Below are 15479 nucleotides of genomic sequence, written 5' to 3'. Positions count from 1 at the left end.
AAGGCCTTAAAGGTAGAGTTGTGTATTTACACAAAATCGTGGGTGGAGGGTTTAAGGGAAGGTTTAAAGACCAGCGCGGATTGATTCCCCACAACCAATACAATGTCACACAAATAATCTGCAGGTCTATTGAGTTTAGAACAGCTCTAGAATGCAAACATCCCTGAGCTCCTTCCACACAGTGAAGGGTTTGTAGCCCTTGGTTGAACTAGGAATTACAACCAAGAGGAGATCCCATATGATGAAGCATGCCACCTCAGTTGGTGATGGGATTCTGTCCTCTTTAAAGGACTCCCCAGTATTTGAGTATGAGCCATTGCTTGTACTGTTTGCGTTCTAGAGCTGTTTTAAGCCTGATAGACCCGCAGATTATTTGTGTGATATAGAGTTGTGTATTTACCTTTAGATTTTAAAAACAACATTGCAACTCTAGGTGTAGAAAGTGATTTTGAAGAACCACTTGGTATTCTAGTAAATGGTGTGCCCACAAAAACAATACAAATGTGGCAAAAACTAGTGGATGTAAACAGTGGAAGAAAACTATTTTCTATCTCAAAGACAAGTGTACTGTAAAGATATAGGTGTTGCCGCACATTGAAGTTGCATGGAGGAAGAAATGTTGCCTTTAAGTAGACAGTTTGTAAAAAGTGGATAAAAGCAGATCTGAAGAAAGCCTCAAAGAATCCATCCACTGCATTCAATAGAGGTTTGAGGGGTGATATTGAACTGTACTAGATAAAATAAGCTAAGGAGGCTGCAATGAGTTTGTGGGAGAAAGGTTTAGAAGCTGGATGTTTTCCTCAACTATTTCCGAGTGGATTAGATGGGCAGTATGATGACTGCCCTGTGCAAATACCCGCACCTGAGTATAGGTCGACAAGGGTATTTATAGAAGTCCCTAGATCTTGACAAAGAATGTGACATGTATTCAATCTCTTCTTTGAAAGAGATTTATCAGGTCTGTCTTATGCTCTTAACCATATTCTTAAGACAGGAGTCATTGCAAAAAATGTGTCTGCATAAGACTTCCCAGTGTATGACCACTGAATACTGTGAGCTCAAGAGTAAGTTTCAAAATTTAGGTGGACCAACTTTGTTTGTAACACTGAGTTGTGCAGAGTATGCATGGGAAACACCAGGAGAACCTTAGTCTTTGGATTCTGCAAATGCTTGCAGGTATTTTAACCATAGATTTCAAGCCATGTTGTCCTTTGTTAGACCTGGCATCATTGGCGTGGGTCTCCCTTCCATTTTTACTGATTACCTCCTCTGTTTTTGATATGTTTTGCTGGTTATATGCCTCGCTGTATCACTGTCTATATTCACAAATGCTTAACACACTGCCTCTGGGATAAGTCTGTCTGCTCGTGCCAAGCTACCAAAGGGGGAGCAGGGGTTATCTAGGAGTGTAATCACCTTGTCCTGACTTAGAAGCAAGGGTCCCTATTTGGTCAAAGGTGTATACCATTGCCAACTAGAGACCCCCAGTGCTAACATTGGTGGGCAGCATTAAGGATTTGGACCTGCATTTGTGACTAATATACAGTAATTGGTGTACACTACTAGTGAGTGCAGACCAAACGCGACCACCTACTTTTTTCTGGTCAAATTTTTTTTCCTTGGACTGTTATTTTTTTCTGACAACTCCTAATTCTTACTAGCATGAGTAGACCAGCATCTGTTGCATCTATGGATCTTGATTTTGAGGAAGAGAGATTGGAAACTTACACTTTGAGACAGCTCAAGCATATCTGCAAGAACATGAAAGTTGCTACACCAGGCATTTCTAAAAAGGATGACTACCAAAAGGTGCTGAGGGCCTGGTTAAAAGCAAGAAATGCCCCAGATCTTGTGGTGGAGCCAGCTGGGGATGCATATGGGCAACTAGATAGGCCAGTGTTTCCAGCCAGGGGAGGGGTACCGTCCCCACCTGATAGTAGTATCTCTACCAATGACCTGTCTCCCAGAGAGTTGAAAGACAGAGAGAGAAATAGGGCACACAAGCTGGAGATGGCTAAGCTTAAGATGGAGGGTCAGTGGGAAGCAGAGGATAACAGACTGTCCTTGGAGAGAGAGAGAATGAGAATGGAACTTGAGAGGATGTTGAGGGAGTTAGAGATCAAGGCAAATGGCTTAGAGATCCAATCCCTCTGGTGGCAGCGCACCATCTGTGCCTTCAGAAGGCAGGGTATATATTCCCAAGGATGTCATCATAGATTTCCATAAGCATTAAGATATTGGGCAGTGGTTTGCAGCCTATGAAATAGCAATGTTGGTCCACTGGATCCCTGACAAGGATTGTGGAGCGGTGTTGTGGGGCTGCTTTGTGAGTAAGGGGGGGATACTTTGTTAGACCTACCCAGTGAGAATAGAATGTCTTATGACCACATGAAGGAAACACAGATGCCAAGATATGGTTTGCCCCCAGAACTCTATAGACAGAGGTTCAGGAATTGTAATAATCTGGAGGGAACCACTTGGGTAGAATATGTATCTTTCTTTTACAGAGCTATAGATGGTTGGGTGAAGGGTAGCAAAGTGGATACTTTTGAAGCACTCTATGATTTGATTGTAAGGGAGCACATGACTGCTAATTGTTTACCAGAGTTACGCCAGCACCTTATTGATATCAAGTTGACTAACCCTAGGAAGCTTGCTGAGGAGGCGGACCACTGGGTCAGTACCAGGGTCCACAAGGGTCATGTGGGAGATTCCACCAAAGGTGGGCGGGGTCCCCAGCAGAAGAGTGGGGGGGGCAAGGGTAAACAGAGGGAGTGGATTGGCTTCAAGCAAGCCGGGCTGAAGACGGCTGGAATGCCAGAAACCGGTCCTAGGAAGCTTGCTTCCGGCCCAGGGAAGAAATGGCTTGGCAGTTCGGGCTGGACTGTTCCCATGAGGCACAGGGTCAGACTGATTTGCATATAGCCATGTCTGAACTGGGGTGGCAGAGTGGGCTAAAGAACGGTGATGGATTAAACCCAGATCTTTTGACTAGGTGTGAGTGTTTGATTGATTCAGATGCCCAGTCCATCACCACCCCCTTTTAAACAGAGGGAGTTCCAGAAAGGGCCCCAAAGTAATTCCCAAGGGAACCAAAGTAAGGGTTCCCCAGCCTCCCCCTGAGAAGAAGTCAGATACCCCGACAGGTAAACCTGTTCACAGGGGGCCAGCTACCTATTTCCAGTGTAAGCAGGTGGGACACCGTTGGTATGATCCCCAGTGTCCCCAAAGGGGTCCGTATGTGCCACCCCGTGCACCACCCTTTCAGATGGCCAGTGTAGCCCTGGGTGGGGAGGAGATGGGTGCCCAAGGTGGGTGGGGTCCCACAGAAATGTCCCTTGTCTTTTTAGAAGACTTTGGGATGGTCCCTAAAACTCAGCTGCCTGATAACCCTAAAAAGTACAGGCAGTGGGTGACCATCAATGGCCATAGAGTGGAGGCTCTTAGAGACACCGGAGCCAGTGTGACAGCTGTCAAGTGTCACTTGATGTCTGAAGAGCAGCTGGTCCCAATGCATTCTTCCCAGTTGTTGCCACTGACAACACAGAGAGCCATTGCAAGGTGGCTCAGGTTCCCTTTGGGTGGGGGGGGGGTTCGCTGGTACTCTTAAAGTAGCTGGGAGGTCCGCCATGCCTGTTGATTGTTTGTTAGGCAATGATTTGGAAAGCTCCCCTTGGGCTAAGGTGGAGAAGAAGGCTCATTTAGAGATTTTGGGTCTGCCTGAGTCTGCGTGTGTGACCACTCGGTCTATGGCAGCTAAGGGTGTTCAAGAGATCCTGGAGCCTGGAAGTATGGCCCAGGAACCTGCTGTAAAGAGAAGAGGTGGGGGTACTGGAAGCCAGCCCCCATTGTTCCCACGGTCTTGGAGGAGGCAGACCTTGAGGGGGATGCCCTGGAAAATACAGGGGAACAAGTTTCTGAACTAGGGACCTACCTGAGCTGACCCACTGGCAGCAAGAAGGAGAGCCCTCCAGGGAGGAATTTTGTGCAGAGCAGAAGAATTGCCCTTCTCTTGTGGGTTTGCGGCAACAGGCTACAAACCAGGCAGCAGGTGATCAGTTAGGATCACATTGGATCTACTGGGAGAAAGACCTCCTGTATAGCGAACCTAAGGCTGCTGAACCTGGGTCAGCCCGTTTGCTGGTGGTACCCCAGCGCTTCAGAGCCTTCCTTCTGGGGTTGGCTCATGACATGCCTTTAGTTGGACATCTGGGGCAGTACAAGACCTTTGAAAGGCTTGTCACACACTTTTATTGGCCCCAGATGCGGAAAAGTTCAGATACTCATTGTAGGACTTGTCAAACTTGCCAGGCAGGTGGGAAAAGTGGAAGGAAGCCCAAGGTTCCTCTCCAACCTTTCCCTGTAGTCAGTACCCCCTTTGAACGGGTGGGCATTGGCATTGTGGGGCCACTGGACTCTAAGACAGCCATGGGCAACAGGTTTATCCTGGTCTTGGTGGACCATGCTACCCGGTACCCGGAAGCCATCCCGCTCAGGACAGTGACGGCCTTTGTGGTGGGACGTGCGCTGATGGGGATTTTCTCTCGTGTGGGGTTCCCCAGAGAGGTGGTGTCTGACTGAGGTACAAACTTCATTTCCAGTTATATGAAGTCTCTGTGGAAGGAGTGTGGTGTTACCTATAAGTTCACCACTCCTTACCACCCACAAGGTAATGGGCTGGTTGAGAGATTCAACCGGACCGTTAAAGGCATGATCTTGAGGAACCGATGAGGCGTAAGTGGGACGTTCTCTTGCCATGCCTTCTGTTTGCTTACGGTGAGGTGCCACAAAAGTCCTTAGGATTCAGTCCCTTTGAACTGTTGTATGGACACCCGGTAAGAGGACCTTTGAGTCTGGTCAAGGAAGTCTGGGAGCAATCTCCCAGGAAACCTCCCCAGGATGTATACAGTTACATGCTGGCCTTCAGGAACCAGACTCAGCGATTCAGAGAGCTCGCTCAGGTGAATCTGGAAGCCAGCCAGGAAGAGATGAAGCGGTGGTACGATCAGAATGCCACTCTGATTGAGCTTCAGCCTCTACAGAAGGTTTGGGTCATGGCCCCTGTAGAGCCTTGTGCGCTCCAGGACAGGTGGACCGGTCCATTTGAGGTGGTGGAGTGCAAGAGTGATATCACCTACCTGGTGAAATTGAGGTCTCCAAGGAACCCTTTGCGGGTCCTACATGTGAACCGCCTGAAGCCCCACTTAGAAAGGTCTGAAGTGGGCATGCTCCTAGCGACAGATGATGGAATGGAGGAGGAGACCGAGCCTCTTCTTGACCTCCTATCTGCAACAGAGCAAGATGGGTCAGTGGATGGTGTCAGCCTCTCTGCCACACTGACCCCTGATCAGCAGCAAGATTGTTGCCAACTGTTGGGACAATTCTCAGATTTGTTTTCATTAGTTCCTGGTGTCACTGAGTGGTGCGTCCATGATGTGGATACTGGGGACAGTCCCCCTGGGAAGCACAAGGCTTACTGAGTGACTGACAAGGTCAGAGCTTACATCAAGGAGCATGTCCCCAAGATGTTTGCTTTAGGGGTGATTGAGTCCTCCAATAGTCCTTGGGTCAGCCTAGCGGTCTTGGTGCCAAAGGCTGCCGCACCTGGTGCCACACCTGAACTCCGGTTCTGTGTGGACTACAGAGGACTCAATTCAGTCACCCAGACTGACGCGCACCCCATCCCCAGAGCTGATGAGCTCATTGATTGGTTAGGGGCTGCACGGTACCTCAGCACCTTTGATTTGACGTCTCGGTACTGGCAGATGGTTGATGCAGATGAGGGGTGAGAACCCAAAGTTGTTGAGGTGGTCCATTTCCCTACAGGGGATGGACTTTACGGTGGAACACTGCCCTGGTACAGAACACGGCAACGCTGATGGTCTGTTCAGATTTTTCCACCTTAGTGAAGAGAACTCCCAAGGGGAAGGGTAGTTCTCCCCACATTTTAGCCGGAGGGACATTTGTTAGACCTGGCATCATTGCCTTGAGTCTCCCTTCCATTTTTACTGATTGCCTCCTCTGTTTTTGATATGTTTCGCTGGTTATATGCTTTGGGCACTGTGCCACTGCTATTCAGTGCCACAGTGCAAGTGCTCGCTATGTTAAATGAATGTACTAATTAGTGACTCTATGATCGGGCTATTTGATTTACTGGTCAGATCCTAGTACAGTGCACCATGTTTGCCCAGGGCTTGTAAATCAAATTCTGCTGGTGGGCCTGCAGTACTGGTTGTGCCACCCACAGAAGCAGCTTGTAAAGTGTGTCTCAGGCCTGTCATTGCAAGGCCCGTGTGCAGTCTGTGACTGCCATGTCGACTTGGCAAGTGCACCCGCTTGCCAGTCCCTAAACCTTCCCTTTTCTTCATCATATCAGACACCCCTAATGTAGGCCCAAGGGCAGAGTGCATTGTAAGTATAAGGAAGGACATGCCCTGGCATGTGTAGCATGTCCTAATAGTGAATTACAGCCATTTGTGTTTTTCACTATTGCAAGCCTACCTGTTCTCCATTGGTCAGAATGGGCCAAAAAGTAGTTATTTTCTTGTCTAACTATCCAAGCCTGCCTCTGCTAGGTATTCCTTGTCTGGGGTTTGAGTGGCAGGGCTGGGGGATTCCAGGAGACAGGATGAATCAGCCCAGTGGTGAATAGAGAGTTCTGCATCTAGATGGGAGGGAGGAGTTGCACCTGGTACCTGAATAGGGCTGGGCCTTCCCTACACAATGTTGGGTCCACCTCCTGGGGTGTGTCTGATGTCTCTGCCCTGCACTGTGAAAGGAAATAATGAGTCAAGTCAACAAAGTACTCCAGGGCTGTGCCTTCCCTCCACAATGCTGGCTCCACCTCCTGTGGGGTGTCTGATGTATCTGCCCTGCACTGTGAAAGGAAAGAAGGAGTCCTGTAAACAGAGTGCTCCAGAACTGGTTGGGACTAGACAGAGGCCTCTCTGCCTTCAGAGAACAAAGGGAAAAGTAGTATAAATATCGGGACCCAGACCCAAAAACTTTAGATCACTTCTGGGAACAAGACAAACCTTTTTCCTAGGAGAAGAACTAAGGAAGCTGCAGGAGTTTTGGACTGCCCCTCTGCCAGTGTGCTGTTTGTTGGGTTGGCCTACAGTTGTTTCTTTATTGCCAAGAAAAGGAGGCGGAACTTTCAAAGAACTTTCATCATCTTACAGAATATTTCTCCAAGGGCTTGAACTTGTGTTTGCCTCCTGCTGAAGTCTCAGGGACAAAAGACTTCACCACCAGCTCCCCACAGAATTTTCCTGCTGGAAATTCTATCCACAGAAGCCTGTGTGTCGCAGGGAGCTGGAAGCACAATGCAACGAGAAGAAGCGAGTCGCCTCCGCAGCTGTAGTCGTCGCATCGCCGGAGAGGTGTGCCGCCTACGCATCTCCCCAGAAGCGTGTCTTCGTCGCAGCTGTCTGCTGTCGGATCACCGGATAAGCGTGACGCCATCGAGGGTGTCGTTGTCACATCACCGAAGAAGCGTGTCGCTGGGCCTGTCGCGGCTCCAAAATACAGAGTCATCGCAAGGCTGACAGGGCATGTACGCCACGTCGTTGCTTCCAGGAGGCCATCTTATTGCATTGCACCAGGATTGTCGCATCACATCGAGGCGCCATCTACGCATCATCTCCGCTCCGGTAAGGATCGAGGCGCATCCCCTACTCTGCACAAGCATTGAGACACGTCGCATCATCTCCCCCCGAAGCACGGAACCGATGCATCTCCCACTCTGCAAGCCTTTTGTTTGTTTTGCGTTACACATCCAGGTACTTTTGTGAGAGCTGTGTCTCATTTATCACCAACTTGAAGTAAGTAACTTTTACCATCTTTAAGTCAACTTTAAGTACAGTATTGTGGATTTTTGTTGTTTGTGGTCTTGTGTTAAGTCTATATAAAGAATACTTATTTTTAAAAAAAACCTGTGTGGTGTTTTAACTGTATTACTGTGTATATTCACAAATGCTTAACACACTGCCTTTGGGATAAGTCTGTCTGCTCGTGCAAGCTACCAAGGGGGTGAGCAGGGGTTATCTAGGAGTGTAATCCCCTTGTCCTGACTTAGAAGAAAGGGTCCCTATTTGGTCAAAGGTGTATACCATTGCCAACTAGAGACCCCCAGTTCTAACATCCTTCATCTACAACAAAATAAATCTACCTCTTGGAGAAGTATCTGATTTCATTTGATGAAAAGATTACCAAGCAAGAAGGGCTCCTCATATTCATATGAAGTTGTAGGTGAAAGATGCACCTACATTTTGAACAGACATTGATGAGTCTGTACTTTCTTTCACAAACAGTATGTTACATGTGCTATTCTAAAATAAAATGAGAGAACAGGCCTAAAGCAGCAAGTACTGCATTTTCAACCACAAAGATGTGGAACGTACTGTTGGTGGAATTACAGAGGAAAAGGAAAGTTTTTACACAAAATGTCGTTTTGGATTTCCAAGACCTGTTATTTCAAAAAGAAGAGTGAACAGTTGTACGTCTGCCATGAGATATACACTTACTTTTAAATCATCCACCAACATGTACAACCTCAAGAGAACAGAGGCTTCAAAATATAATATTGACTACAATCCTGGAATTTTGAAAATGTGCAATACCAATATGTATATTCAGTTTGTGGCTTACAACACTATAGCTGTTGCTCATTATGTTGCTTCACACATAATGAAATCTAAGAAGACAGAGAGGAAAGATGTGTGGAAAGAGATTTCTGCTGAAAAGTCTCTTACAAAAAATGTGTACAGCTTAAGTTTAAAGATGCTTTCATACAGGGAAATGTAATCCTATGAGTATGGTGACCATTTGAGTTCTGCTAGTGTACGTTCCTAGTCAAAAGGAATTGTTTAGGTGAATCTAGGCCTAGAATCAAGTCAGAACTGAGCTTCAAAATCTTTTCCAGGAAATTGAATATTTTGCAGAGTCTGAGCCAGACAGTACATGCATTGTGAAAACAAACATGTTGTATACTAACTTCCCAAAAAGGAGTGTACATCTTGAAAATGTCTGTATATATGAAGTACTCCAGTATTACACATGTAGAAACAATGTGTTGCAGTAGTTGGTTGCATTTGGTGCGACACGGCAAGGCCAGTCGAATTAGCCAAAGAAAGCTGAGTTGCCAAACTGCCGAAAAAAGAATATTTTTCTATTTTGCACTTTTTCAATTGTTTAAACCTTGGCCCTCTGAAACAGAATTACTAGGAGACTTTGACTGCTATGAAGACTCTTTCCAAACTACTTGCAAATGTTGAAGGATGTAATTGAACAGGAAGATGTATCGGCTGCTGAGGTCGATAAGGAGAAATTACAAAGCAGCCAAAGTACAGGTCCTCAAAGTTAGGACCCACTTAGAGAACTAATCATTCCAAATGAGGCTGCTATTGCAATGAATGAGATGGAGACTACCATGGAACAAGCAAGACAGGAAACTATTGATTTGACAGATTTATTTGGACAACTAAATGATGAGCAAATGGAAATTTATATTGAAGTGAAAGCTACAGTTAAGCATGGACTTCTTCGTGACAAGGAAGAGTGTGAGTGTTCAACATTTAAGCCTATACTATTGCATATAAGCGGTCAAGCTGGGACTGGTAAAAGCTTCTTGATACAAGTTCTTACTGCTTTTCTACAGTTGACTACTAACTCTAATTTATAATGTTTGGTTACAGCACCTACTGGGTTGGCTGCACACAATATCAAAGGTATTACTTTACTTCGTCTTCTGATGCTGCCTGTGGAACAAGACAATAAACTGCAATGCCAAACGTTATCTGGTGAAGCTTGCCATGAAGTGTCAAGAGAGTTAAAATAGTTTAAACTTTTAATCTTTGATGATGTGAGCATGGTCTCAAACTTAATACTTGCCCTTGTGCATTTAAGAAAGCAAGAGATTCTGAGAAAGGATTTTGATGTCCTATTTGGTAGAAAACATTTGATTGTTTTTGGAGATCTACTGCAACTTACCCCAGTGAAGGGTCAGCCTCAAATGCAAAGTATTAATGAGGAATATGCTACAAGTATCTGACATTGAATATGGTAATATTCTGAAAGATATTAGAGTAGGACGTCTTTCAAAAGAGGGAAGGCATGTTCTAGAAAATCATCTTCTTAAAACACTGTATCCAACAACGAAGACAGCAGCATAACTAATGTTCACTTTTATACAAGAAGGCAATTATATTTTGTGTCTAATGCCTATATTGGAGCAGTGTGCATCTTTCAACAAACAATTGTTTGAATTGGAGAAAGAAGATATTTTACAAATGAAGGTAAAAGATAAAATGAAACACCAGGATTTGACTGTATTGCTAAATGAAAAGTTGCAAGTAAAACTGGATTCAATAGAAAAATGTGTTCTGCAAGCTGGAGGATTGGAAAGAATTTTATGTCCATGCAATAACTGTATGGTGATTTTGTGTCAAAATGTAAGTTTAAAGTAGCTTTGGTTAATGTGCTATGGGTAAAGTTATTGATTTTATACATTTTCCTAATGGTCATGAGGTGGAATACTTTCCGATTATATTTGATCAGGTTGGCAACACTAGGCAAATTGCATAATATACTGCATGTTTTTTGCTTGTGAAATATTTACATGCTTTGCGGAAAGAGTTTTAAGTTTATCTAGCATATGCTGCTACTATTCTTACATCTCAAGGTTTAAGTTCAATTGCAGCATTCATTAATATTGATAGTCCAGTATTCAAGTAACGTATGCCATATGTAGCTTTGTCTCAAGTTAGCACATTGTCTTGTTTGTATCTGTTTGCATTTGATGACAGCAGAGTAAATGCACATTCAAGTTGTGTTAATGAATACAACCGATTAATAAGTGGTTATGCTCCAGTTTATGAGAAATGTCCCATCTGTCCAAAGGTGAAACTTTCAAAGCAGTGTAGTGATGTTGTTTGAAAGAAGGAATTGAAAGACAAAAAGGAAGTTGTTAAAATACTGAAAATAAGGGAAATCTTGCTGGTTACCAGTTGTCAAATCCATCTGGTGTCGACTGCTGTGCTAATGTTGTACGAAATGCATTGCTTTCATTTCCCCGTGTTATAGTTCAATTGAAGAAAAACAATAGAAGGTATTTTCTTCCGCACTGTCTGTTCTGTTCAAGCTTCTTTGTAGTGAGAGAACTAAAGTACATTCTGTATCAGCAATTTAAGACATTGTAGATGTGTGTACTCAATCTGTACAGTTTACTCAAAACACTCAAGAGGAGGCACAGGAGTTTCTAATGGTGATCTTTGGAGATTTTGAAGAAGAGGAAGTATGTTTTGATGCATTATTTGAACGTAGTTACTAGAACGTGAAGGTCGCTTACACATCAACTACAGAAATAGATTTGAAGTGTTTTAGTTATCTAACTATACAAGATTGCAAAGCTGTGACTTTTGACAGATTGCTGAAACATGCTACACAAAACACTGTATGCCCAAATTGTCGAATAGATCTTCTGTGAACTTTACATGTAGCAAGAAGTGGCAAATATGTTTTTTCAATGCTACAATGATGCAGAACAGATGACACTAAATTAGAAGCATAGATTACTAACTTTACAGCTGGACAAATATCTATTTCTGGTCAAATATATACTACCAGTGCTATCATTTTTCATGAAGGAGTTAGTATTACATCTGGTCATTAAGCTGTCTATCTAAAAAGTAAAAGTGGATGGACAGAAATGCAATGATAGCAAGCTAAAATGTAAGTAAATGTTGCCTTGGAAGTTAGCAAATTCCTATCTTTTGCTTTTGGAACCAAAGTTCTAAGGAGTGTTACAGCTTCAAAAGTGAAATAGTCTTGCTATTGTAGTTGCATTATTAGGATTTATGACATGATGTGGCCAACAAAGGGTGATGTCTTTATAACGTTTTTCCTATTCTGGTGAGCCTTATATATGTACTAGTACTTCTAATGAAAATGTTCTCAATTCCAGCATATTTTTCTTTGGCTAAGTAGAGCAAGTATAGGTCAAAGGATCGCTTAAAAAATTTATATTGAGTGCAATGCACAGTGTTCCGTATTTGCAGTGACATAATGACCATTTTTTATACAGTCAATATGATTTTACCCACTGTTCAAGGATGATTCTTTATACAGTACTACATTTATGGTGTATAAGTATAAAAGCTAAGAACAGTAAATGAAAGGAAAATGAAATTCTTATTTTTATTGCAACATATTGGCACAGCATTAGAAATTTGTATTAATTTGTTTTAATTTTGAAATTATGCATTTTTTTTAATTAAATGGTTTTTTATAAATTGTTATACTAATTCATATATGTTTACTTTTCTTTTTATACAAATAAATGGCAACATTTATTGGAGTAATGTGATTTACTAATTAGTTCTATCAGTGTTTCAGCATGAGATTAAGTTCCCAGGGTTTTCAAGAGTACACTTATTGATACAGACACTAACACATACTCACTCGCACATACAGCCACTCATATAGCCAAGCACTCACCTATACTTTGTTTCACATACACTCACTTAGAAAGTCGGATACCCACTTATACTCCCATACAGCTACTCTCACACACACTCACACACTGATAATAACACTAAGACAATCCTATAGACACTCACACACTAATACAGCAACTTACACACCCAGGGACACAGTGATCCAGATACTCACTCACCCAGCAACACACTGATAGAGCCATTCACATACCCATCCACACACCGATACAGCAACTCGCACACCCAGCGACACACCAGTGCAGCCACTCACACATCCTTACACACACAATACAGCTTTTGTACTGGTTCAGAGGACCTGCCTTGGCAATTTGTTCTGGACTATTCCTACTAGAGCAGTACCAAGACTAATTTGCATAGGGCTGGATTTATTTCTGAGATAGCATTGAAGGTAAAATGACAATGGGTTGGAACACTCCCCCAAGTGTTTCCTAGTGGATAGACAAACCACATGCATTCCTGCCATCAACTCTTTTCTGTCTATTGTAACACCCTAAGTTGGCATGGGTATGTCCAAAAATGGATCCCTTGCTCACTGTCTCTGGACTCATGCTGCATCTGGGTTGCTTTTCTTCTACTTTAGAGAGGACTTAGCTTGGCAGTTACGACTGGACTGTACCTATTAGAGAAGGAAAAAGACTGATTTGCTTATAGATTGGACAAATCAGAAGTGGCATGGCAGGCAGAAGAAGAATAGGTTGGAATGCTACGCAGTGGTTAGAAAAATTGTAAGCATTCCTCAAATCTGTATCTGCTTTGTTTTGAAGAGTTGAAATACCCCTGTGGCACCTGAAACTTGTTGGCAGGGCACTGTTCCTCGCTCAGTGCCAGCAGGCTCCATGCATGCCAGATTCTGCAGAACTTTGCACACCACAGTGGTTTCGGAGCAAACAAAAACAAAGAAAAATTATCCCCATTTCCAGGGAATGTTTTCCTTGGTGTAAGGTCATTATTAATATTCATGTTTTTCTGTCCCCACACCAGGTGTTGACTGACGGTGAGAGGCAGAAAAAAGGCCTCACAAAGTTCACAGTAACTTGGGGCAGCTGCGTAAGGTGCTCCATTTGACAGTCTTCTACATTTTGGGTCTGTTCAAGATAGCTCTCTGTTTGTTCCTTCCAACCCTAAAAAGGATGTCCAGACTGTCAGTTTGGTGGATACAATGTTCCACACGTTAAGTATATAAAATTCCAGTAATAATATATTTCTTTCGAGTTATATTGAAAGAAAATCCCACCTGGAGTAAATTATGTATACATTTTTCTTATGTATTGATAATGATTAAAAGTGATGTATATAAATAATTAAAAGTAATTTAAATCATATTCTAAAGAAAAAGTGAGTTTACGTTAATTTTTAAATGATAAAATGGTATTAAAAGGTAAACTAATATAAAATGATGTTTTATTTTGGGATACTTTTAATAGAAAGTATTTAAAATACAAAATATTAATATTTTTGGACTATTTTAAATCAGTTTGTTTACTATGGTGCATTATTTTAATACACTACCATCATTACTAATGCTTTTTTTGTGGCAGTAGTAACTTTAAACTCATAAATGTGGCTTTTGTGAATAGGCTCACTGTAGTAAAATTACTCAAATGTGTGAGAGTAAATTTATTAGTAGTACATCTATATGTGAAGATTTACCTTTGTTAATAGGCCCACAGTATGCCAATTTAGCACACAATTTAAATGACCACAGTAGAAATTCAACTGTCAGCTACAGAAATGTGGTGGGAAGATGTTATTTTAATGCAGTCCTCAAACAATGCACTATTTATGCTGAGGGTAGGCAAAAAAAGACATGTGGGGCTAAGTGTTATGTCTGATGCGCAATTGGTTTACTTTATGTAATCTACAGTAGAATATCTGTAACTGTGCTTCTGCACTCAGGAATGAAATATAAAACACTCATTAAAAAGAACATGGGGAATATTTTGTTAAATTCCAATACAATCTGCAGGATTTCAATGTCACTAGTATTTAATGGAACTTGATCTGCAAATCAATTGATACCATCTCAGTCTCTAGTGCATACTGGATAGTGAGTTGCAGAAGCCATCTCCTATGTTGCATTCTCATTTTCTTATCTCAATATGTCTACCATTTTGTGCCATTTCAGAGAAAAGATTTTTATTTTTTTCCACTTACTTGCCAATCAATACACAATCTATGACAGATTTTGGAATGGTTGTAAATATTAGATAGTATATCATGCACTTTTCATCAACAATGCGCTTTAGCCGAAGAAACAAGAATTTACATTTGCTCATTCTGTAAATTTTCCCTTGCTGCTTCCAATTCTACTAACAACATGCATTTGTATTCAAAACATCGATCCTACCTGTATTGAAATAACCAGACTTGATAAAACAAATCAGTCACTGAAAGCAAAACAGCTCTCACCAAATATTTTCAGAGTTCAGTATATTTGCTAAATAGTAATGATTCTCCACACTTTCAACAAGTATAACAGAATTTATAGAAAACATAACATGAATACACACGTACATGAATATAAACATTACATACCTGTCATAAAGATTTTGTTGAAAATAGGTAGCATACGTGTAATCGCATCATCAATGAAGGCAGATTCTTTTACTTTATATGTTTCAATTGCCATAGTAGCATCTAAGTATTGATCATGGATCTTTTTCAGCTCAGACATTGATGCCATTTTCAATGATGCAAAATTGTAATTGCTGTTTCCCCTCTCTGTGTGTGCAGCTATTTATACTAAATAATTTACATTTTAAATTATTGACATACAAAAGCCAATTTGATTTGCATTTGTTTCAAACCTCATTCCATTCAAATTCTATTCTCTTTTGATGTCAGCTGAGTGAAGCGCTTAAACATTTTTCATCCTGTTTGCAAGAGGTCATCTTGTCAAATATGCCCCCAACTGGTTGAGACAAACAGAAATAATTTTCTGTCACTTAATTGAAAAAGGTACAA

The 15479-nt window shown here is 42.2% G+C and overlaps 1 protein-coding gene across 1 annotated transcript in view; it reads right to left on the bottom strand.

Moving 5' to 3' along the window:
* LOC144773925 (nicotinamide N-methyltransferase-like) overlaps positions 1-15198 on the bottom strand; it is a 228920-nt gene extending 213722 nt beyond the window's left edge. The window contains exon 1 of the mRNA XM_078658984.1: positions 15051-15198. Coding sequence (XP_078515110.1) covers positions 15051-15198 — 148 coding nt within the window. The remainder of the gene's footprint in view (positions 1-15050) is intronic.
* Positions 15199-15479: the final 281 nt, after the last annotated feature.

This window comes from Lissotriton helveticus, chromosome 8 (assembly GCF_964261635.1).
Source record: "Lissotriton helveticus chromosome 8, aLisHel1.1, whole genome shotgun sequence".
NCBI classification, from domain to species: Eukaryota; Metazoa; Chordata; class Amphibia; order Caudata; family Salamandridae; genus Lissotriton; species Lissotriton helveticus.
The sequence above is the reverse complement of the archived record's forward strand: the minus strand, read 5'-3'. Positions and strand labels throughout refer to the sequence as shown.